Here is a 22195-nt window from a genome sequence, read left to right as displayed (position 1 = left end):
ATTTTTAGTAGAAATGGGTTTTTACCATGTTGGCCAAGATGGTCTCGATCTCTTCACCTCATGATCTGCCCGGCCTCCCAAAGTGCTGGGATTACAGGCTTGAGCCACCGTGCCCAGCAATTTTTTTTTTTTTTTTTTTGAGACAAAGCCTCGCTCTGTTGCCCAGGCTGGAGTGCAGTGGCATGATCTCGCTTTACTGCAACCTCTGCCTCCCAGGTTGGAGCGATTCTCCTGCCCCAGCCTCTCACGTAGCTGGGATTACAGGAGCCTGCCACCTCGCCTGGCTAATTTTTGTATTTTTAGTAGAGACAGGGTTTCACCATGTTGTTGGCCAGGATGGTCTCGAACTCTTGACCTCAGGTGATCCACCTGCCTCGGCTTCCCAAAGTGCTGGGAATACAGGCGTGAGCCACCACGCCTGGCCAGATCATTGGGTTCTAAAAATCAGAGTAGTAGTTCCTTCTGGGGGATGAAATTGACTAAAAATAGACACAAGGGAACTTTATGGGATGAAAGAAATGTTCTGGATCTTTAGCCACATTAATAGATGTGTACATTTGTTGAAATTCATCATATTGTACAGTTAAATGTGTACATGTTACTGACTATAGATTATATCTCAATAAAATAGTGTAATGAAGTAGAGTAGGGGCCGGGTGCAGTGGCTCATGCCTATAATCTCAGCACTTTGGGAAGCTGAGGCAGGTGGATCACGAGTTCCGGAGTTCAAGACCAGCCTGGACAATATGGTGAAACCCCGTCTCCACTAAAAAAATACAAAAATTAGCCAGGCATGGTGGCAGGCGCCTGTAGTCCCAGCTAACTGGGAGGCTGAGGCAGGGAACTGCTCGAACCCGGGAGGTGGAGGTTGCAGTGAGCCGAGATTGTGCCACTGCACTCCAGCCTGGGCGACAGAGAGAGAGACTCTGTCTCAAAAAAAAAGAAAGAAAGAAAAAGAAAGTAGAGTAGGGCCAGGCATGATGGCCGATGCCTGTAATCCCAGCACTTTGGGAGGCCGAGGCGGGCAGATCACGAGGTCAGGAGTTCGACACCAGCCTGGCCAACATGGTGAAACCCTGTCTCTACTAAAAATACAAAAATTAGCCAGGCGAGGTAGTGGGCTCCTGTAGTCCCAGCTACTCAGGAGGCTGAGGCAGGAGAATGGCGTGAACCCGGGAGGCGGAGCTTACAGTGAGCCGTGATTGCGCCACTGCACTCCAGCCTGGGCGACACAGCAAGACTCTATCTCAAAAAAAAAAAAAAAAGAAAAAGACAAGAAAGTAGAGTAATTTTCAGCAGGGCACGGTGGCTTATGCCTGTAATCCCAACACTTTGGGAGGCTGAGGTGGGTGGATCACCTGAGGTCAGGAATTCAAGACCAGCATGATGGCGGGCGCCTGTAATCTCAGCTACCTGGGAGGCTGAGGCAGGAGAATCGCTTGAACCTGGGAGGTGGAGGTTGCAGTGAGCCAAGATTGCACCACTGCACTCCAACCCGGGCTATAGAGTGAGACCTGTCTCAAAAAAAGGAAAAAAAGGTAGAGTAATTTTCTTTCTTTTTTTTTTTTTTTTTTTTTTGCTCTGTCACCCAGGCTGGTGTGCAGTGGCGCAATCTCAGCTCACTGCAAGCTCTGCCTCCCGGGTTCATGCCATTCTCCTGCCTCAGCCTCCCCAGTAGCTGGGACTACAGGTGCCTGCCACCAGGCCCAGCTAATTCTTTTTTTGTATTTTTAGTAGAGACGGGGTTTCACCGTGTTAGCCAGGACAGCCTCAATCTCCTGACCTCGTGATCCACCCGCCTTGGCCTCCCAAAGTGCTGCGATTACAGGCGTGAGCCACCATGCCCAGCCAAGTAGAGTAATTTTCATATGAATATAACAACAACCAAAAAATAAAATTAAAAAACCCTTCCACGTAAGGATTAAACAGCACATCAGATGTAACCAAAGAGAGAATTAGTGAACTAGAAGACAGATTGGAAGAGATTACCTGAATGTATCACCAAGACACAAAGAGATGAAAAATACAGAAGACAGGTTAAAAGACATGGAGTACAGAATGAAAAGGTCTAGAACACTCCTAATCAGAGTTGGCAAAGGAGAGAGCACAGAGGACAGAGGAAAAATAATATCTGGATGGTTTCTGAGAACTTTCCAATAAGACAAAATATGGTAAAAGATGTGAATTCATACATACAGGAAATACAACATATTGAGCAGAATAAATAGAATAAATAAATATCTAGATACATTGTGACAAAACTACAAAACACCAATGACATCTTAAAAGCAGGGAGTAAAGAGAGATCACCTACACAACAATGAGGATTAGACTGAGGAGACTTCTTTACAACCAACGTGTATCAGGCCTATTATATGCCCACACTGTCCTAGGTACTTAGAACATAAGCATGAACAAGCCAGGCCCAGACCCTACCCTGTGGAGCTACAGAACCTCTACCAGGGATTGCAGATGTGCAGTAACAATTATAGCGTGATGAGCGATCCTGGTTGGAGGGCAAAAGAATCGGCCAGAAAACAACACCATGGAACAGCATTATGAAGATTTTCCTATCCCACGTAGGATCCACATAGGGATTGGCCCCAAGCACAGATCCTTGCTGGCAGCCTGAGAGGCACTCAGTCTAACTTGGTTGCAAGGCAACTCCACCAACCTTTATTAAATAAGGCTCTGGGTCTCTGGGTACTGGCTGCCTGCTCACACATCCCTTTACAGACATCTGGACCCCTCCCTTACCCCACATTATAAGCAAGGAGGAAGAAGAGGACCCGAGGCTGGGAAACGCAGAGGTGGCAGTTGGGATCAAACATCCTACGTGTTTACCAAGACTGGGAGGGCTTTTCCCTCCAGGGGACCCTTGGGACAGCAGCTGCTATGTTCATGCATCCTTCCTTGGGACAGGGGTCAGACTAGATGTCCTAAGACTGGCAGCTTCCTCTCTGGGACCCCTGAGAGAAGCGGAGACAAATGCTCCTCCTCAGGGCCTTCTTCAAGGTCCTGGACTGAGTCCCGGTGGCCACAGACTAGGTAGCAGTGTGTAGGGCCCTGGGTTCTGCAGAGCTTACATGGAGGGCAGGCGTTATGCTGGAATGAAGCCCAGGAGTGTCAGTAATGGGGAAGAGTGCCCTGAGGCATGGAATGCTGCCCGTGATCAACAACAGCTTCAACTGTAGACTCTGTCCAGGCCAGGGCCAACTCTCTGTACCAGCATCAACATCTCTCTGCCCTGGCCCCATTCCAGGGTTCATTAAGTAAAGCGTGCTAGGAAGCTCTGAACCCCCTGCCATAGGGCAGAACTGTGTCCTATTTAGCCTTATATTCCCTGTACACGGACAGGATAGCTCTACTGGGCGCTTATTCATGTAAGGGGTGGGGTCCTGGCTGAGAGGTGAAGGATTTGGAGAGAGGGCATGGGGGACAGAGACAGAGGAGCGAAGTCTGGGGAGGGCTGGGAAGCTATTCGGAGAAGGCTGGAAAGACGTGAAGGAAAGCAAGCAGGGCAGAAAGGAAGGGGGCTTCTCACAGTCGGGGCGATCTGGTCTGGAGGAGTGAGGGGCCGCCAGCCGCCCTGGTGACCGTCACCTTGTCCCACTAGGGAACTCGGGGTGCGGCCCTCGCCAGCCCCCGGGCCAGCCGCCAGGTCCCCGCCCTCCGCGGGATTTACTCCTGTCCCGCCTTCTCGGATTTAGCTCAGGCAGCCTGGGAGGTTCCGCAGTCGCCGCTTCCGCCTTGACCAGGTGAGGGTGCGGACAGAGCAGGGGGCCCGGGCTGGGGCGGGCCGGCGGAGCAGCCGTCGCTGGGGGCGCGTCCTGGGGGCGCTGGGCCTGTCCCCTTCTCCTGCGTCCTTCCCTCCCGCAGCCGCCCTTCCTCCTGTCTCTTTTCTCCTGCGCTCCCCGCTTCCCACCGAGCGCGCAGGGCCGGGTCCCCCAGGGTCCTGGGCTTTCTCCTTCCCAACCCAACCCCTGCTCGCGCCCGGTTCTGAGCCCACCTGCGCGTTTCCAACTAGGCCCAGCCTCGATCCTCTTCTTCCTCCTTGCTTATAATGTAGGGGAAGGGACGGGTCCAGGTGTGTGTTAGGGAAAGTGTGAGCAGGCTGCCAGTACCCAGAGGCCTAGAGCCTTGTTTAACAAAGGTTGGTGGAGTTGCCTTGAAGCCAAGTTAGACCGAGTGACTCAGGCTGCCGGCAGGGATCTGTGCCTGGGGCTGAGCTCAGGTAGGTGTGGGACTGTGTACCTGACAGCCTCAGTGGCTCCATAGGCAGCACCTAAGCCTAGCGGCCATCACAAGTGCCTGGTTTGATTTCAAATGTTGCTGCCTCTGGTGGAGGAGAGGCAATGACTGTGGACCTCTTTTGGCTTGAGAGGGCCCTATGCCCCCAAAGCTCAGGTATGCTGCGTGCACACTGTACCTCGATGTCTGTGTGTTGTGTTCATGTGGACTTTTGTGTCTTAGCCGTGTGGGGCAGTGTATCTAGGTGTTTGGAGGCAGTGAACTGCCATGTCCCATGGATGTGACATGTATGTACAAGGAACATCTCATGGAAGGACATGGATGAGCCTGGGCATTTTGCGGCCGCATGCTGGAATGTCTCAGCGTTAAGAGGACATATATCAGCTGGGCGCAGTGGCTCATGCCTGTAATCCCAGCACTTTGGGCGGCCGAGGCGAGCGGATCACGAGGTCAGGAGTTCAAGACCAGCCTGGCCAATATGGTAAACCCCATCTCTACTAAAAATACAAAAAGTAGCTGGGCGTGGTGGCGCGCACCTGTAGTCCCAGCTACTTGGGGGGCTGAGGCAGAAGAATTGCTTGAACCCGGGAGGCGGAGGTTGCAGCGAGCCGAGATCATGCCACTGCACTCCAGCCTAGATGACAGAACGAGACTCCATCTCAAAAAAAAAAAAAAAAAAAAAGAGGACATGTATTTGGGAGTCTCGGCCATGTTTTGCAGTATATCTGTAGGTCTCAGTGTGTGTGTGTGTGACAGTGTGTGGGAGGCAGTGTACCTTCGTGTGTGTGCGTGCTCTACCTACATGTCTGAGGTATGGTGTGGTTGTCATATCTGGGCATCTCCAGTGTGTGTGGTAGGCAAACATGTCTCATGTTGGAGGAAGGGAGATGTCTCAGGTGTGTATGAGTGAGTGTGTGCTACCGTGTAGCTCAGGTCTAAAAGGGCAGTGTTTCTGGGTGTCTGGGTGTGTGATGTGCCATGATATTTCAGAGTCAGGATGGTAACATACCTGGAGTCTGTAGTAGGAGCAGACAGCATGCTAAAATTGCAGGTGTGAGCAGGGCAGGTTACTCAGCGGTGAAGGGACAGAGTACCTGGATGCCGTGGGCACGGGGAACATTCTACCTGGGATTTGTGTGCGTGAGTGGCAGGTATCCTGGCTGTCTCTGCTGTGTCCCTACCTCTGTACCTGAGGGTTTCTGATGACTTGCAGGTGCAGCTGGAGACCCGGTCTCTCTAGGACCTACCCTGGGCTGAACATCTGAAGGAGAGTGCCATCATCCTTAGGGACTCCTTCTCCGGACATGCTTCCTGAGGCCGGCTCCCTGTGGCTACTGAAGCTGCTCCGGGACATCCAGTTGGCCCAGTTTTACTGGCCCATCCTTGAGGAGCTTAATGTCACTCGGCCAGAGCACTTCGACTTTGTAAAGCCCGAGGACCTGGACGGCATTGGCATGGGCCGGCCTGGTGAGGGACCCCTGCCCCGAGGCCCTGGTCTCTCTGTCCACAGCCTGTCAGTTGCCTTCCCCCACCACAACCCTCTTCCAGCCCTTTTCTTCTCTGTAAGTCTCTCCGCACTCTTCCCCAACCCCACCTCTACCCCAGCCCTGATTCTGGCCTCCCACAGCCCAGCGCAGACTGTCCGAAGCTCTGAAACGGCTACGTTCCGGGCCTAAGTCTAAGAACTGGGTCTACAAGGTGTGTGTTGGGGGTGGGCTGCTTGGGGCTGGCAATGAGGTGGCTTGAGGGGCAGGGAGGGGGGTGCAGGGCTCTGCATACCGGATTTCCCATCCCTGTTTCAGATCCTTGGAGGTTTTGCCCCTGAACACAAGGAGCCCACCCTGCCCTCGGACAGCCCACGGCACCTCCCTGAGCCAGAGGGGGGCCTCAAATGTCTGATCCCAGAGGGTGCTGTTTGCAGAGGGGAGTTGCTGGGTTCCGGCTGCTTCGGTGTGGTGCACCGAGGGCTGTGGACGCTGCCCAGTGGCAAGAGTGTGAGTGTCCAGGGATCCCACCCACTTCATCCAGGCCAGCTGCCCCCTCTGTTCTTCATGCCCACAATGCCTAAAGGTGCTTCCCCCCACCTCCAGGTCCCAGTGGCGGTCAAGTCCCTCCGGGTAGGTCCCGAAGGCCCGATGGGCACAGAACTGGGGGACTTCCTGAGAGAGGTATCGGTCATGATGAACTTGGAGCACCCACACGTGCTGCGTCTGCACGGCCTTGTACTGGGCCAGCCTCTGCAGATGGTGAGCAGATCCAGCCGCTGGTTCCCGGGACAGCCGTGCGGCAGGAGCGTGGGCGGCCAGGGTCCATGGGTCCGGCTCATGCGGCGTGGTGTTCCCTCCTGCAGGTGATGGAGCTGGCGCCACTGGGATCCCTGCACGCGCGCCTAACGGCCCCGGCCCCGACACCCCCGCTGCTCGTGGCCCTGCTCTGCCTCTTCCTGCGGCAGCTGGCGGGAGCCATGGCGTACCTGGGGGCCCGCGGGCTGGTGCACCGAGACCTCGCTACGCGCAACCTGCTGCTGGCGTCGCCGCGCACCATCAAGGTGGCTGACTTCGGGCTGGTGCGGCCTCTGGGCGGTGCCCGGGGCCGCTACGTCATGGGCGGGCCCCGCCCCATCCCCTACGCCTGGTGAGCGCGGGCCCGCGGGGGGTCGGGCTCTGAGCCGCGCGGATCCAGAGGGCAGCAGCCGAGGGAGATCGGAGGGGGCCGGGCTTCTGAGGGAGGCTGGGACCAGAAGGGTTATCCTCCTAGGCAAAGAGGACTTTTGTGAAAGATGGGAGCACTCGGGGGTGCTCCGTGGAAGGTGAGCCGCCAAGGAGCACGTGTCCCGCCCCTTTCAACTCCACTTCCTTCGGCAGGTGTGCCCCAGAGAGCCTGCGCCACGGAGCCTTCTCGTCTGCCTCGGACGTGTGGATGTTTGGGGTGACGCTGTGGGAGATGTTCTCCGGGGGCGAGGAACCCTGGGCCGGGGTCCCACCGTACCTCATCCTGCAGCGGCTGGAGGACAGAGCCCGGCTGCCTAGGCCTCCCCTCTGCTCCAGGGCCCTCTACTCCCTCGCCTTGCGCTGCTGGGCCCCCCACCCTGCCGACCGGCCTAGCTTTTCCCACCTGGAGGGGCTGCTGCAAGAGGTGGGAACCCCCGACCTCACCAGATACACAGTCCCTCTTCCCTCCATTCGCTCTCCCAGGGTTCCATGCAAAGACTAACATATCCAGATGCCTGTGCTGGGCTCTGGGACTCAGCTCTGAGCAAAACAGATGCAGTCCCTACTTGCAGGGAGATCAGAGCCCTGGGGAGGCAGCTTGGGGCTACACAGATGCAGACTGAAAGGCTGGGGTCTGTGTCTGGGCCAGAAAAGGGGCATAGAGGAGGCAGCACTCAGTTGCAGTCGTGTTGACATGCCGAGGAAGAGAAGGGCTCAGCGTGGGATGGGGGAAATAGAAGTAATGAAGCCGCAGGCCGGGCGCGGTGGCTCACGTCTCTAATCCCAGCACTTTGGGAGGCGGAGGTGGGCAGATCACCTGAGGTCGGGAGTTCAAGACCAGCCTGATCAACATGGAGAAACCCCGTCTCTACTAAAAAATACAAAATTAGCTGGGTGTGGTGGTGCATGCCTGTAATCCCAGCTACTCGGGAGGCTGAGGCAGGAGAATCACTTGAACCCGGGAGGTGGAGGTTGCGGTGAGCCGAGATTGCGCCATTGCACTCCAGGCTGGACAACAAGAGCGAAACTCCATCTCAAAAAAAAAAAAAAAAAAAAGTAATGAGGCTGCAGAGAGAGCAGGAGCTGTGTCATGGAGGGCTTTGCAAGGCGTGTTAAGCTAACACGTAGAGCACTTGGCCTGTGCAGGACACTGCACTGTGCGCTTTACATGGGTGCTTATGCAGATTCGCTTATTTAATGCTCTCAACCACTGCATGAGGTAATTATTATTATTATTATTTTATTTTGAGACAGAGTCTTGCTTTGTCACCCTAGCTGGAGTGCAGTAGTGGGATCTTGGCTCACTGCAACTTCCACCTCCCGGGTTCAAGCGATTCTCCTGTTTCAGCCTCCTGAGTAGCTGGGACTACAGGTGCCTGCCACCACGCCTGGCTAATTTTTGTATTTTTAGTAGAGATGGGGTTTTACCACATTGGCCAGGCTGGTCTCGAACTCCTGACCTCAAATGATCCACCCGCCTTGGCCTCCCAAAGTGTTGGGATTACAGGCATGAGCCACCGTGCCCGGCCTGGATGAGGTAATTATTATCTCCATGTTACTGATGGGCAGTTGAGGCACTGAGAGTTTAAGTGACTTGCCTAAAGTCACATGGTAAGTGGAGGAGTTGGGATTTGAGCCAGTCAATTTGACTTCAGAGCTGTTCCCTAAGCTGCTACACTCTACCACTAAAGTTTAATCTTTACTCCAAAGGCATTTGGGAGCCAGGGCAAGCCTCCTAGGCAGGGGAGTTACAAGCCACTCTGCCCATTTCGGCACTCTGGTGTGGTGCAAGAACGGATTAGAGGGATGATGCTCCCAGCTGAGGCTGGGAGACCAGGTAGGCAACAGTGGCTGTGAAGCAGAAGGGAGATGAAGAGGTCTGGATGAGGGTAGAGGCGGTGGGGCTGCAGAGGAGTGGAAATTTCCCAGAGGGCCTTGGGAGGCTGATCTGATGGGCCTGGATGTGGAGTGAAAGCAGTGTGCAGGATGACGCTCCTGTTGGTCCCCCCAGGTAGAGCCAGGGCCCTCCTCTCTTGCTCCTTGAGCCCTGACCTGTTTGTCATGGGATCCAGGTCTGCCTCCCTCACTGAATTACAGTGGGGGGACAGGGAGAGTCCCACCCTGGGCCCAGCACAGATGACATACAGAGCGGGGCTCCTCTTTATTCCTGCTCCCATATTACCTTTCTGATTCAGGCCACAAGCCCAGCCACCCTTTCCTCTTGTCTCCACAGGCCTGGCCTTCGGAAGGATGCTGTGTGAAGGATGTCACAGAGCCAGGCGCCCTGAGGATGGAGACTGGTGACCCCATCACAGTCATCGAGGGCAGGTGACAGTCCCATACCTCCCAAGCATCTTCAGAGGAGGATACCCTCCCAACCTAATTCCTGATCCCTTCTCTGCTTCTCTCCAGCTCCTTGAACCCTGCTCTTCTGTCTCATCTCCTCTCCCCACTGGGTCCTGAAAGCTCCAGCATGGTCCTGGCCTCCCTGCTGGAGCCACTGCTGGCCCATAGAGCCTTATTGCATTAGGGAAAAGGCTTCCCTTCCTCCAGGCAGATGCGGCTCCAAGGCACATAGCCTAGTGAGCTGACTGTGGGCCAGGGCCCAGCCCTAACTCTTGCGCTTATTCCCATCCTATTTACCAGCTCCTCTTTCCACAGCCCCGACTCCACAATCTGGAAGGGCCAGAATGGTCGCACCTTCAAAGTGGGCAGCTTCCCAGCCTCGGCGGTGACGCTGGCAGATGCGGGGGGCTTGCCAGCCACCCGTCCAGTCCACAGAGGCACCCCTGCCCGGGGAGATCAACACCCAGGAGGCATAGATGGGTGAGGACCTGAAAGGGTGGGGGCAGGGGTGGGCTGGGAGAACTGATGAAGTCCAGGAGCTTCTCTGGAAGGGGAGCTTGGGGACAGGACCAGAGTGAAGCTGCAGCCTCCACCCTGGGTCCTGGGTCTCCTGGGTTCCCCCATGAGTTTTTTGGGGAGGGTATGTTGATCTGTGGGGTGGGGAGAGTTGGTGTGGAGGATGAACTGGATCCCTCTCCGACAGAGACAGAAAGAAGGCAAATCTTTGGGATGCGCCCCCAGCACGGGGCCAGAGGAGAAATGTGCCCCTGGAGAGGATGAAAGGTGGGTGTGGTGGACTCCAGGGTCTCTGAGGAGATCAAGACCAGCCCTTCAATTCCGACCCCCTGCCCTGAATCCATGCCTTTGCATCTATTATTTCCTTCCTCTGAATTCTGTCTGCTGGCATCCTAGCTATACCGTGAAATCTTTTTTTTTTTTTTTTTTTTGAGACAGAGTTTCACTCTTTTTGCCCAGGCTGGAGTGTAGTGGCTTGATCTTGGCTCACCGCAACCTCCACCTCCTGGGTTCAAGTGATTCTCCTGCCTCAGCCTCCCGAGTAGCTGGGACTACAGGCATGCGCCACCACACCCGGCTAATTTTGTATTTTTAGTAGAGATGAGGTTTCACCATGTTGCCCAGGCTGGCCTTGAACTCCCGACCTCAGGTGATCCGCCTGCCTTGGCCTCCCAAAGTGCTGGGATTACAGGCGTGAGACACTGCGCCCGGCCCTATACTGTGGAATCTTAAAAGATAGGAAGCCTCCTGCCTTCCCTTCTGAAGAGCACCTCCACACTCGGGGCCCTGAGCTCTGAGTTCTCTGGGCTCTCCACCTAGGCCTTGGTGTCCATTTGCACATCTGTCTTATTGTCTCACCTGACACATGAACCACCCAGGGACACGGCTGGCTAGCTCATCTGCAAATGCTTGCAAAACCATCCAGCTCAGAACAGATGAAGACAGTGAGTGGGGCCAGGCATGGTGGCTCACGCCTGTAATCCCAGCACTTTGGGAGCCTAACGTGGGCGGATGGCTTGAGTCCAGGAGTTTGAGACCAGCCTGGGCAATGTGCCGAAACCCCGTCTCTACAAAACTACAAAAATTAGCCAGTCGTAGTGGCAGGCACCTATAGTCCCAGCTACTCAGGAGGCTGAGGTGGGAGGATCGCTTGAGCCCAGGAGGCGGAGGCTGCAGCCAGCCGAGTTCAAGCTGTTTCTTTCTCAACTGTGCAGGCATTTCCAGGAGTCTGGAGTCAGTTCTGTCCCTGGGTCCTCGTCCCACAGGGGGTGGTTCAAGCCCCCCCGAAATTCGACAAGCCAGAGCTGTGCCCCAGGGACCCCCAGGCCTGCCTCCACGCCCACCTTTATCCTCTAGCTCTCCTCAGCCCAGCCAGCCCCCTAGGGAGAGGCTTCCCTGGCCCAAAAGAAAACCCCCACACAATCACCCCATGGGAGCGCCTGGAACCAGTAAAGCCGCTGCCCTCTCTGGAGGCCTCTTGCCCGATCCTGAGTTGCAGAGGAAGATTATGGAGGTGAGGTCTCACTGAAACGGCCTGGTGTCCAGAAGGGGCTACAGGCAGGGGCAGGGGCCTGAGCGACGCTTTGTCTGTCACAGGTGGAGCTGAGTGTGCATGGCGTCACCCACCAGGAGTGCCAGACAGCACTAGGAGCCACTGGGGGAGATGTGGTTTCTGCCATCCGGAACCTCAAGGTAAAGCCAGCCCCTTCTCTTGGGGTCCCTCCTCTCCTGCCCCTGCCACCTGGCAGTCAGCTGCAACCCACCCTCCTGCTTCCACAGGTAGACCAGCTCTTCCACCTGAGTAGCCGGTCCAGAGCTGACTGCCGGCGCATCCTGGAGCATTACCAGTGGGACCTCTCAGCTGCCAGCCGCTATGTCCTAGCCAGGCCCTGAGCTCAGCTTCTGCGGGCATGGACACCAGCATGAAAAGCCTAGGCCCCTGAGGGCCTGGCCACATGAGACCAAGCAGAACCAGAACAAGGTCCTGACAGGGGTAGACTTTCCACCTGGGGAGATCCCACCTGCTGTAGGCACGTGGAGGAGCCCAGGGTTGGGCACTGGCAAATGTCTTCTCCCTCCCATGCTCCTTGGCTTCTGAAGGCTGAAGCTCCTTTGGCTGGGCCAAGAAGGATCTAGTCTGCCCACTACATTCTCAAACAAGAGGACTTGGAGGAAAAGAGCTGCTATACATCATATGCAGAGGAAGCTTCTACGCGCTAGAGAGGATGAAGGGGCCACGCTGGACCATGCGAACAGCCATCCTGAACTGCCATCAGCTACCACACTGGACTCCACAGGGCAGCCATCCTGGATGATGGAAGCCGCCATATTGACTTGGGGTATAGGCCCAAACTGCCTTCGTTTGGTCCAGGGCCATCGTGGGTGATGACGATTGCTCTCTTGTACTCAAGGACATTTGATGCTGGTAGTACGGACTATGAGATGGGCTAGCCCCTGCCCCAGCCCAGCTCTCACATTCCCCTTTGTTTTTTCCCATACACCAACTCCTTCTACCCTCCCCTATTACATACATCTTTCAATGTCCAAAAAGTTACAAAGTTTATATGAATGTAACATATAAAGATGCAGCCTTTTTCCTAGGGCAAGGGAAGGAAGGGCGGTTGCATAAGGCACAGGAATCGCAGCAAGCACCAGCTGAGGGCAGGGCCCTAGTGGGAGAGGAATTTGGCACTGGGGTCCCCCTGCAGCTGTTGATGGGGAGGTAGAGACCCCATCGAAGTGCCATGGTCTGAGGCTGAATTAATTGGCCAAGCAGATGCTGGGGGGGGCGGTGGCTATGTCCACCGTCTTTGGTGCAGCTTGCCCTTCCCCACCCCAGCCCTCTTGTAAAACCCCAGAGTCCTGGGTTCCAGAGGCCTCCTTTGGAGCAGAGGCCCTGGAAGGGGGTGGGAGGGAGTGCGTGGGGAAAGTGTGAAAGCCGATATGCTTGTGTGCCGAGGGACTGCTGGGACAGTGGTGGGAGGTAGCAGGAGAGGGGCTCTCATACATACCCCTCCTTGGGGACCACAGGGGCAGGCAGCCAGGGAGTAGGGTAGGGATGGGGGCCCCCTTCTGTCCCCTGCAGTGTACATCGAGGAAAGGGGCTGCGCGGAGGAGGGGCCAGGGCAGGCGACCATCTGGAGTTCTGGTCGAGGTGATGGTCTCCTCACACCATGGTGGCCTCTAACTGGTGACAGCAGAGGGCCCAGCGCCTCCTCGCTTCTCAAAGAACATGTAGTCCTAAGAGGAGGCCACTGTCAACAGGAGATCCGGCTGGGCCAGCCCAGCTTGGCTGTCACAGGCCAGCTCTAGAACCTCAACCCCCACGGCACCTATCCCTGACTTTCCCCTAGCAAGAGGCCAGGAAATGCATAAAGCTTCAAATGACAGCAAAGGACAGGCAGGAGGTGGGGGCAGGGGCAGCCAACTCACAATGAGGAACGTGGCTCCCAGCAGCACAGCCTTCACCCTCACATCCAGGTCCAGCGGGAACTGTAGGCCAAAGTCATCTGCATCCGTGATGGCTTCTCGGACCAGGCCCCCCCACTGCTTGCTGATGCGGCCCACACTGCGGGATTCATCCCGAGTCTTCACCTGTCAGCAGGAAGGGAGGAAGGACCCAACTGAGGAGGAGGCAGCCAGTCTCACCTGCTCCAGTCTCATTCCCACAGTCGCATGTATGAATTTGCAGGGTCTCCACTCAGTGAATCTTCCCCTCTAATGGTCACCGAGTGATCGCTTTCCCAACTGGCTCCCATCACAGAGTATGACAGCTGGGGAGACTGAGGCACTCTAGATCACGCTGAGTCTATACCCAAAATTAGGATTCAGACTCAGATCTGCTGCTATCGAAAGGAGATGCATGACATAACTGAACATCAGTGGTGGGAGAAATGGAAGCATGACAATCCAACCCCCTTAGGGTATGGCTGTTTGCTAGGTTTGCTCTGGTTCCCAATGCCCCTGCCACTTACAATTGGCACAGTTGGTGCCCTATACAAAGTAACCTGGCCAAAAGGGCAAGGAAAGCTACTGGAATCCTGGCTGTACTTCACCAGTCAAGAAGGCTCCTAGAAGGCTATGTCTACCCCAAAGAGTACCTTTTCTCTAATCTGCAAAGTAGGGGAGGGCCTTGCCCAGCACTGCATGAGAGCCTCATCTAGGGGGGGATACACGCCTATCTACTGTGGGGAGAGGCAGCAGTAAGTAGCCTTTGAGGACCACAATTTCCACTGGCTTCTCTGAGCCACACAGCAACAGGCCCTGCCGATGTGGGTAGTTACTCCCTGTGACTTCCTGGTCCTTTTCCTGTGCTCATTCTCCAGTGATAGGAACTGCAGTGATTTCCTTTTGTGTCATTCCCATCCCCTTCCTGCACTGTCCTACAGCTCCGGGGCACTTCCTGCCTGGTCCTAAGGGTACAGCCCCAAGTATGGACCATTTATAATTATGTAAAAGGGACACTGGCCCTATGAGAACCCCACAGCCTATACATTCCCATCTGGAGATCACGCAGTTATTATATCTTATTCCCAATTGGTTCCCATCACGGAATCTCCCTCTGGCTACCAAGGTGACTCATTTTTGCAAAGTAACCTTAGGTAGTGTACCTCATTAGAAGCGTTGGAAAGTCTACTGGATTATACCTGTTGTTTCTCCCTTATCTGCACAAGCAATTATCCCTTAAAGAACTCAAGGGTCGGTCAGGTGCGGTGGCTCACGCCTGTAATCCCAGCACTTTGGGAGGCTGAGGTGGGCGGATCATCTGCGGTCAGGAGTTCGAGACCAGCCTGACCAACATGGAGAAACCTCGTCTCTACTAAAAATATAAAATTAGCCGGGCATGGTGGCGCATGCCTGTAATCCCAGCTACTCGGGAGGTTTAGGCAGGAGAATTGCTTGAACCCGGGAGGCAAAGACTGCAGTGAGCCGAGATCATGCCATAGCACTCCTGCCTGGGCAACAAGAGCAAGACTCCGTCTCAAAACAAACAAACTAAAAACAAAAAAAGAACTCAAGGGCCTGCGGAGTGCCTTTGTCTTCTAGAAACCAAGGTGCTTCCCAGGCCTCACCTCACTGAAATTCTCACCACTTGGGATCTCTAGCTTCCAGGCCGGTGACAGGAATGCACAGTGAGAAGGATATACTGGATTTCGGAATGGCAGGGACATTTGGATTCTATTTTAGCAGGGCAGGCCACAGGATGTTAACATGTTAAAATCGTGCTTGCTCCAGGGCCTGGGCTCACAAACTCATACACAGCAGCCACATGGGCCCAGCCCACACAGACTTAATCATCCTTCACCCCAAATCCAGGCTGGCCTTAGATTTTTTTTCTGCCCATCTCAGGGCCACTTGTAATAATCAGCATTGCTCCTTAAGATGAAATCCTCGTTGTTATGCTTTTATAAGAGCACAGGGCCATCCTATTTCCAAATGGAGGAATGCTGCAAATGTGGTCGGAGTCACAGTGGATTTGGATTGATGAGCTCAGGGTCTTGACCTTAGTGTTAACTATCCTGCCTCATGGAAGCATCATCTTGGTTTACAAATGTCCCAAGAACCTCTGGTATTCCTGATACCTCAAAGTTGGTGTCTGTGCCACAGCCACAGGTCCAGCAGGGCCCCACCACTCGCAAGACTGTCTGGCGATCGGCATCCTGGATGGAGAACTTGGGGAGGAAGGGATGCCAGGTCTGTAGCACGTGGCCGATGGTGGTGCCTGGTGGAGCCTGTACTTCCATCTGGGAGTGGGAAGCAGACAGGGTCACTGCGGAGGCAGGGGTCCCAGCTCTATCATCTGTCTATTTGGCCCTCACTAAACCTCCCATCCCCACCTGCCCACTCCCACCTGATCCAGGCCTCATCTCAGGTGGACCTCATCAAGGTCCCGCCCCACCAAGGCCCGCCCTCCCGGCCCCATCCCTCCGCCCACCTCCTGGAGGCCACAGGGGCAGCAGCTGCAGCCACAGTGCAGCGGGCGGAGCAAACGCAGCACCTCGCGGTCCCCGGGGTCGGCCAGGCGGACACGCAGCGGCCGGCGGGCGCCACAGCACAGACGGGCGCAACAGTTGCTCTCCTCGGCCGCCTGACCCAGGGGCTGCCCGGCCCCAGAGCGCAGTTCATAGCGGTTACAGGTCTCCCAGCCTAGGAACGCTGCCCGGGGTGACACGGGGAGACTCATAGAGCCTCGCGCGCCCAGGAGCCCACCATCCGGGCCACCATCATAAGGTCCAACCTCCCACTCCTTCTACTTACTTTCCACTCGCTCAGCCTTCTGGTGAATCAAAATCTGATCAATCTGGAAAGAGAGGGGCGGCGCGCACATCAGCTGGCCCATCTGGACGCCCAGGTCCCCTCCCAGTCATTCTCCCTCCCTCCTTCCCACTCACCTGCACCAGGAATTCGAGGCCAGAAGGCACCCCTGGCAGTGGCAAGAAGGGGGCAGCAGACCCCGAGGCCACGGGGCCGGGCGAGGGGAAGAGGGCGAAGCCGGGAGCTGGGGCAGGTACCTGGGCGGGCACTGGCGCCTGCCCGGGCCCAGGATGTAGCGCCGGCTCCGGGTACCCAGGGGTGACAGGGTAGGGAGGTGGGGGCGAAGGGGCGTAGCCTTTGGGGGGCAAGTAGCCTGTAAAGCGGTGGGGGCAGGATAGATTAGAAAGGGACCCAAGGCCTCATCCCCTTATTCCTCAGCCCATGGGCCGCGAGGCTTCGGGGGAAACGAGGTGGCAAGAGGCAGAGAAAGATGGGGCAGGGGAGCAGGGTGGAGGTTCCCCGGAAGGAAGGGAGGGGCCCCACCCAGCCAGTCCGAGCACATTCCGGGAGGATGTGTTCAAACCTGGCTCCCAAGTCCGTGGGGGGATAACGGAGACCCCCGGACTTGCGCGCACTTACCTGCCATGGGAGAAAGGCTGGGGTTTTCGGGATGATGGTGTCTGGGTGGCTTAGTTCTGGAAGCGGAGGCAAACTCGGAGATAGCCAGACAGACACAGAGACAGACACAAAGACGGAGAGGCAGCTGCGCCCGGCGCCGGCCCAGGGTCTCTTGGGCGGCGCCTCTGACTCGGGGAGAAACCCAAGTGTCAGTGGGCGGGACTGGGTACCTGGGACCCTGGATTCCCTCGGGGGCCCCAGAACCGCCCCCTCCCTTTGTTCTCCCATCCTGCGGAGGAGGCTGTGGGCGGACGGCAGGACAGATGGACCCGCGGTCAGACCGACAGCCCCACCTCGAGGGCGGTCTCCCTGACCCCTCTGTGCCCCCGCTCACCTGGAGCCCCCAGAAGAGCCCGGGTGCCTAGCACTCGGCGGCTCACAGGAGCTGGCGGAGACGGAGGCGGGCCCGAACTCGGACCCCGGCCCCGCCCCCCGACCCGCCGGGCCCGCCCTCTCCTAGGCGGCGCGTCTGCGCGGGGAGGAAAGCGGCCGTCCGCTGCTCGGGGAAGCCGAGTGTGGGCTTTGCTCCTCGGCGTCGCCGGCGTTCCCGCCCCTTCCGCTCGGACTGCAGATGTCCGGAGAGTAGGAGCGCCTGGAGAAGGCAGCGGCTGGGCCCGGGCCCCGCGAACCCCGCCAGGCCGGCGGCGTGCGTGCTCAGCTCCCTGGGTGGGAGGCGAGGGCGGCCCGCGCCGCGCTGGCCCCTGGGCTCCTCCTCCCAAGGGCGGTCAGGCCTCGCTGACGCAGCGGAACACCCTTCACACTCACTCATTGGCTTCCAGGACTGGCTCCTGGCTCGCCTTCTGCCTCCCAGGGGCGACCTCGCCGTCTTCTCTCCCTGGCGCATCGGTGACCCACACGGGCACATCGCAGCGCCAGCAGTTTCCGCAGGTGCCCCAGCCACGCGCGTGACAGGCCGCCAAACGGTGTCAGTGAGCGTGCTCAGGCCGCCTAGAGGGCCAGAGGAGGAAGCGCGGTCAGAAAAGGCCGCCGAGTCTCTTCGACTGGATCCTGAACCAGGACCAGTCCTGGCCTTGGGGGCCACTGGCTGAGTGGCGCAAGAGATGAGTTTAGAAACGGAGTGCAGTCCACATACACGGCGGGTTGTGTGGAAGCTGGGATTTTGCCCCACGGGCAGCAAGGAGTCCACCGAGACATTTTTAGAACAAAGAAGGTCAAATGTGTGTTTTAGAAAGATCGTGGCGGGGCGCGGTGGCTCACGCCTGCAATCCCAGCCCTTTGGGAGGCCGAGGTGGGCGGATCGCCTGAGGTCAGGAGTTTGAGACCACCCTGGCCAACATGGCGAAAACCCATCTCTACTAAAAATACAAAAATTAGCCAGGCGTGGTGGCAGGCGCCTGTAGTCCCAGCTACGCCGGAGGCTGAGGCAGGAGAATCTCTTGAACCTGGGAGGCAGAGGTTGCAGTGAGCCGAGATCACGCCATTGCACTCCAGCCTGGGCAACAGAGCGAGACTCCATCTCAAAATAAATAAATAAGTAAATAAAAAAGGTCAGGCCGCGAAAGCATCACCAATAAGGCGATAGTTAGGCCGGGCTCGGTGGCTCACGCCTGTAATCCCAGCACTCTGGGAGGCCGAGGCGGGCGAATCACGAGGTCAGGAGATGGAGACCATCCTGGCCAACATGGTGAAACCCCGTCTCTATTAAAATACAAAAAAATGAGCCAGGTGTGGTGGTGGGCGCTTGTAGTCCCAGCTACTCGGGAGGCTGAGGCAGGGGAATCGCTTGAACCCGGGAGGCAGAGGTTGCAGTGAGCTGAGATGTTGCCACTGCACTCCAGCCTGGCGACAGAGCAAGACTCCGTGTCTCAAAAAAAAAGAAAGAAGACGATAGTTGACCCAGAACCTAAAGGAGATGAGGGGACTGAGCTGTGCAGATTACTGGGTAAGTGTTTCAGGCAGAGGGAACAGCAAGGGCATAGGTCCTGAGGTAGAAGACCAGTGAGACTGGAATGGAGTTAACGAGGGGAAGGTCAGAGAAGTCACAAGGGGCCAGATCACGCATGGCCTTTTAGTCCACTGAATTATACCCTGAGATGGGAAGTGTTGGAGGGTCTGGACAGAGAAGAGACGTGAGACGTACTGCAGTGGTTCTCCATGTGGAGGTTCTCCCTGTGCCCTAGATGCCACCTGAGGTGAAGGATGGAAATGCAGTGAGAGCACTGGACTGGGAGGAAGGAGCCTGCGGACCCAGCCTTGGCTCTGCCACTAGACCTTTGGGTCACTCTGGTTTTTCTGTTTTTCTTAGAGTCTCACTCTGTCACCCAGGCTGGAGTGCAGTGGCGCGATCTTGGCTCACTGCAACCTCCACCTCCCAGGCTCAAGCAATTCTTCTGCCTCAGCCTCCCAAGCAGCCAGGACTACAGCCACCATGCCCAGCTAATTTTTGTATTTTTAGTAGAGACGGGGTTTCGCCATGTTGGCCAGGCCAGTCTCGAACTCTTGGCCTCAAGTGATCCTTACACCTTGGCCTCCCAAAGTGTTGGGATTACAGGCATGAGCCACCGCACCCAGCCCCTTTGGGCCACTCTGGAGGTCCCCTCTAAGGGTTTGTTTGTTTGTTTGTTTATTGAGACAGGGTCTTGCTCTGTTGCCCAGGCTGGAATACAGTGGCATGCTCTCCACTCATTACAACTTCTGCTTCCCGGGATCAAGGCATCCTCCCACCTCAGCCTCCTGAGTAGCTGGGACTACAGGCGTGTGCCACCATGTCCAGCTAATTTTTGTATTTTTTGTAGAGACGGGGTTTTGCCATGTTGCCCAGGCTGGTCTTGAACTCCTGGGCTCCAGCAATGCACCTGCCTCAGCCTCCCAAAGTGCTGAGATTAGAGGTGTGGGCCATCACACCCAGCCTGTTTATTTATTTATGAGACTGAGGTCTTGCTGTGTCACCCAGGAGGGAGTGCAGTGGCACCATCAAAGATCACTGCAGCCTCAAACTTCTAGGCTCGGCCGGGCACAGTGGCTCACATCTCTAATTCCAGCACTTCACATCTCTAATCCCACTCTGCCCAGGCAGGCAGATCTCTGAAGGTCAGGAGTTTGAGACCAGCCTGGCCAACACAGTGAAACCCTGTCTCCATTAAAAATACAAAAAAATTACCCAGGCGTGGTTGGCACATGCCTGTAATCCCAGCTACTCAGGAGGCTGAGGCATAAGAATCACTTGAACCCGCAAGGTGGAGGCTGCAGCAAGCTGAGATTGCGCCACTGCATTCCAGCCTGGGCAACAGAGCGAGACTACGTCTCAAACAAAAACGAAACAAAATTCTTAGGCTCAAGCTATCCTCATGCCTCAGCCTCCCAAGTAGCTGGGACTACAGGCACATACTACCACATTATTATTATTTTATTATTATTATTATTATTATTATTTTTGAGATGGAGTTTTGCTCTTGTTGCCCAGGCTGGAGTGCAATGGCCTCCCAGGTTTAAGCGATTCTCCTGCCTCAGCCTCCTGAGTAGCTGGGATTACAGGTGCCTGCCCCCACACCTGGCTAATTTTTGTATTTTTAGCAGAGACAGGGTTTCACCACTTTGGCCAGGCTGTTCTTGAACTCCTGACCTCAGGTCATCCATCTGCCTCGGCCTCCCAAAGTGCTGGGATATTTTTATTTTTTTAGAGACAGCATCTCACTATGTTGCCCAGGCTGCTCTTGAATGCCTGAGCTGTAGCTATTCTCCCACTGTAGGCTCCCAAGTAACTGGGTAGGGGGCTGAAGCAGGAGGATTGCTTGAGCCTAGCAGTTCGAGACTAGCCTAGGCAACCAACATGGTGAGACCCTATCTCACCTCTTTCTTGAACCTCCTGGGTTCAAGCAATTCTCCTGCCTCAGCCTCCCAAGTAGCTGGTGTGGGGACCAGCCCCACAGGGTCAGTGGGTCTCTCCCTGTGTGCGGCGATGAGAGAGTATAGAAATAAAGACATAAGACAAAGAGATAAAAGGCAGCTGGGCCCGGGGGACCACTACCACCAATGCGCGGAGACCGGTAGTGGCCCCGAATGTCTGGCTGCGCTGTTATTTATTGTATACAAAGCAAAAGGGGCAGGGTAAAGAATGTGAGTCTTCTCCAATGATAGGTAAGGTCACGTGGGTCACGTGTCCACTGGACAGGGGGCCCTTCCCTGCCTGGCAGCGGAGGCAGAGAGAGAGAGAAGACAAAGAGAAAGACAGCTTATGCCATTATTTCTACATATCAGAGACTTTTAGTACTTTCACTAATTTACTACTGCTATCTAGAAGGCAGAGCCAGGTGTACAGGATGGAACATGAAGGCAGACTAGGAGCGTGACCACTGAAGCACAGCATCACAGGGAGACGGTTAGGCCTCCGGATAACTGCGGGAAAGCCTGACTGGTGTCAGGCCCTCCACAAAAGTTGGAGGAGCAGAGTCTTCTCTAAACTCCCCCGGGGAAAAGGAGACTCCCTTTCCCAGTCTGCTAAGTAGCGGGTGTTGTTCCTTGACACCTTTTGCTACCACTAGACCACGGTCCTCCTGGCAACGGGCATCTTCCCGGATGCTGGTGTCACCGCTAGACCAAGGAGCCCTCTGGTGGCTCTGTCCGGGCATAACAGAAGGCTCGCACTCCTGTCTTATGGTCACACCTCACTATGTCCCCTCAGCTCCTATCTCTGTATGGCCTGGTTTTTCCTAGGTTATGATTATAGAGCAGGGATTATTATGATATTGGGATAAAGAGTAATTACTACCAACTACTGATTAATGATATTCATATATAATAATATCTAAGATCTATATCTGGTATGACTATTCTTGTTTTATATTTTATTATACTGGAACAGCTCGTGTCCTCGGTCTTTTGCCTCGGCGCCTGGGTGGCTTGCTGCCCACAGCTGGGACTACAGGCGCGCACCACCATACCCAGATAATTTTTGTATTTTTAGTAGAGATCGGGTTTCACCATGCCGGACAGGCTGGTCTCGAACTCCTGAACTTGTGATCTGCCCACCTCGGCCTCCCAAAGTGCTGGGATTACAGGTGTGAGCCACCGCGCCCGGCGAGACCCCATCTCTACATAAAAGTAATAATTAGCCAGTCATGGTAGCGCACACCTGTAGTCCCAGCTACTCGGGAGGCCGAGGTGAGAGAATTGCTTGACCCTGGGAGATGGAGACTGCAGTGAGTCCTTATGGCACCACTGCATTACAGCTGGGTGACAAAGCGAGACCCTGTCTCAAAATGAAAAACACAGAGAGGCAGTGGAACAGCTGGAGGGTGGAGGGTGTGCCCCTTCAGATTTGGAAGGCCTCACCAAGGTGATCCTATTGAAGCTAAACTAGGCATGCACAAAGTATAGAAGTGTATTCTAGGCACAAAGAATAACTGCAAAACAGGGTGAAAAGACCAGCTCAAAATCTTGAGGCAGAAGAAAATGGGGTGGGTTGGCAATGTGGATGC

The 22195-nt window shown here is 55.7% G+C and overlaps 2 protein-coding genes across 19 annotated transcripts; one reads left to right on the top strand and one right to left on the bottom strand.

Moving 5' to 3' along the window:
• Positions 1-1820: 1820 nt before the first annotated feature.
• TNK1 (tyrosine kinase non receptor 1) lies at positions 1821-12374 on the top strand. 4 transcript variants are annotated; one of them, XM_055256477.2, is made up of 13 exons: positions 1821-3758; positions 5465-5718; positions 5879-5949; positions 6054-6245; positions 6342-6497; positions 6602-6885; positions 7116-7386; positions 9196-9290; positions 9609-9788; positions 10012-10091; positions 11039-11337; positions 11421-11516; positions 11604-12374. In XM_055256477.2, the coding sequence occupies exons 2-13, from the start codon at positions 5556-5558 to the stop codon at positions 11715-11717; spliced, it is 2001 nt and encodes a 666-aa protein (XP_055112452.1). In that variant the 5' UTR covers positions 1821-3758; positions 5465-5555; the 3' UTR covers positions 11718-12374. The 4 variants fall into 4 exon arrangements, with proteins under 4 accessions (XP_055112452.1, XP_055112454.1, XP_063484428.1 ...); XM_055256479.2 differs by having other exon boundaries at positions 1825-3758; positions 9624-9788; XM_063628358.1 differs by lacking the exon at positions 1821-3758 and adding an exon at positions 3767-4732 and having other exon boundaries at positions 9624-9788.
• On the bottom strand, positions 12359-17702 carry PLSCR3 (phospholipid scramblase 3). 15 transcript variants are annotated; one of them, XM_063628361.1, is made up of 8 exons: positions 17523-17702; positions 16719-16886; positions 16217-16452; positions 16083-16125; positions 15760-15980; positions 15407-15568; positions 13257-13418; positions 12359-13064 (listed from the first exon to the last, which is right to left on the bottom strand). In XM_063628361.1, exons 1-8 carry the CDS (start codon positions 17620-17622, stop codon positions 13008-13010), a joined length of 1149 nt encoding a protein of 382 aa, XP_063484431.1. In that variant the 5' UTR covers positions 17623-17702; the 3' UTR covers positions 12359-13007. The 15 variants fall into 15 exon arrangements, with proteins under 15 accessions (XP_063484431.1, XP_055112459.1, XP_055112457.1 ...); XM_055256484.2 differs by lacking the exon at positions 17523-17702 and adding an exon at positions 17092-17463; XM_055256482.2 differs by lacking the exon at positions 17523-17702 and adding an exon at positions 17092-17185 and having other exon boundaries at positions 16719-16774.
• Positions 17703-22195: the final 4493 nt, after the last annotated feature.

Source organism: Symphalangus syndactylus, chromosome 20 (assembly GCF_028878055.3).
Source record: "Symphalangus syndactylus isolate Jambi chromosome 20, NHGRI_mSymSyn1-v2.1_pri, whole genome shotgun sequence".
NCBI classification, from domain to species: Eukaryota; Metazoa; Chordata; class Mammalia; order Primates; family Hylobatidae; genus Symphalangus; species Symphalangus syndactylus.
The sequence above is the reverse complement of the archived record's forward strand: the minus strand, read 5'-3'. Positions and strand labels throughout refer to the sequence as shown.

What these genes read in the sequence shown, in the direction of transcription:
- TNK1 (XM_055256477.2), top strand. Translation starts at nt 5,556, where the DNA reads ATGCTTCCTGAGGCCGGCTCCCTGTGGCTACTGAAGCTGCTCCGGGAC. An exon ending in CATTGGCATGGGCCGGCCTG is followed by an intron (nt 5,719 to 5,878) that starts GTGAGGGACCCC and finishes GGCCTCCCACAG; the next exon opens with CCCAGCGCAGACTGTCCGAA. An exon ending in CTAAGAACTGGGTCTACAAG is followed by an intron (nt 5,950 to 6,053) that starts GTGTGTGTTGGG and finishes TCCCTGTTTCAG; the next exon opens with ATCCTTGGAGGTTTTGCCCC.
- PLSCR3 (XM_063628360.1), bottom strand. Translation starts at nt 17,622, where the DNA reads ATGTGCCCGTGTGGGTCACCGATGCGCCAGGGAGAGAAGACGGCGAGG. An exon ending in CAGCCTTTCTCCCATGGCAG is followed by an intron (nt 16,453 to 16,718) that starts GTAAGTGCGCGC and finishes ACCGCTTTACAG; the next exon opens with GCTACTTGCCCCCCAAAGGC. An exon ending in GCCTCGAATTCCTGGTGCAG is followed by an intron (nt 16,126 to 16,216) that starts GTGAGTGGGAAG and finishes CTCTCTTTCCAG; the next exon opens with ATTGATCAGATTTTGATTCA.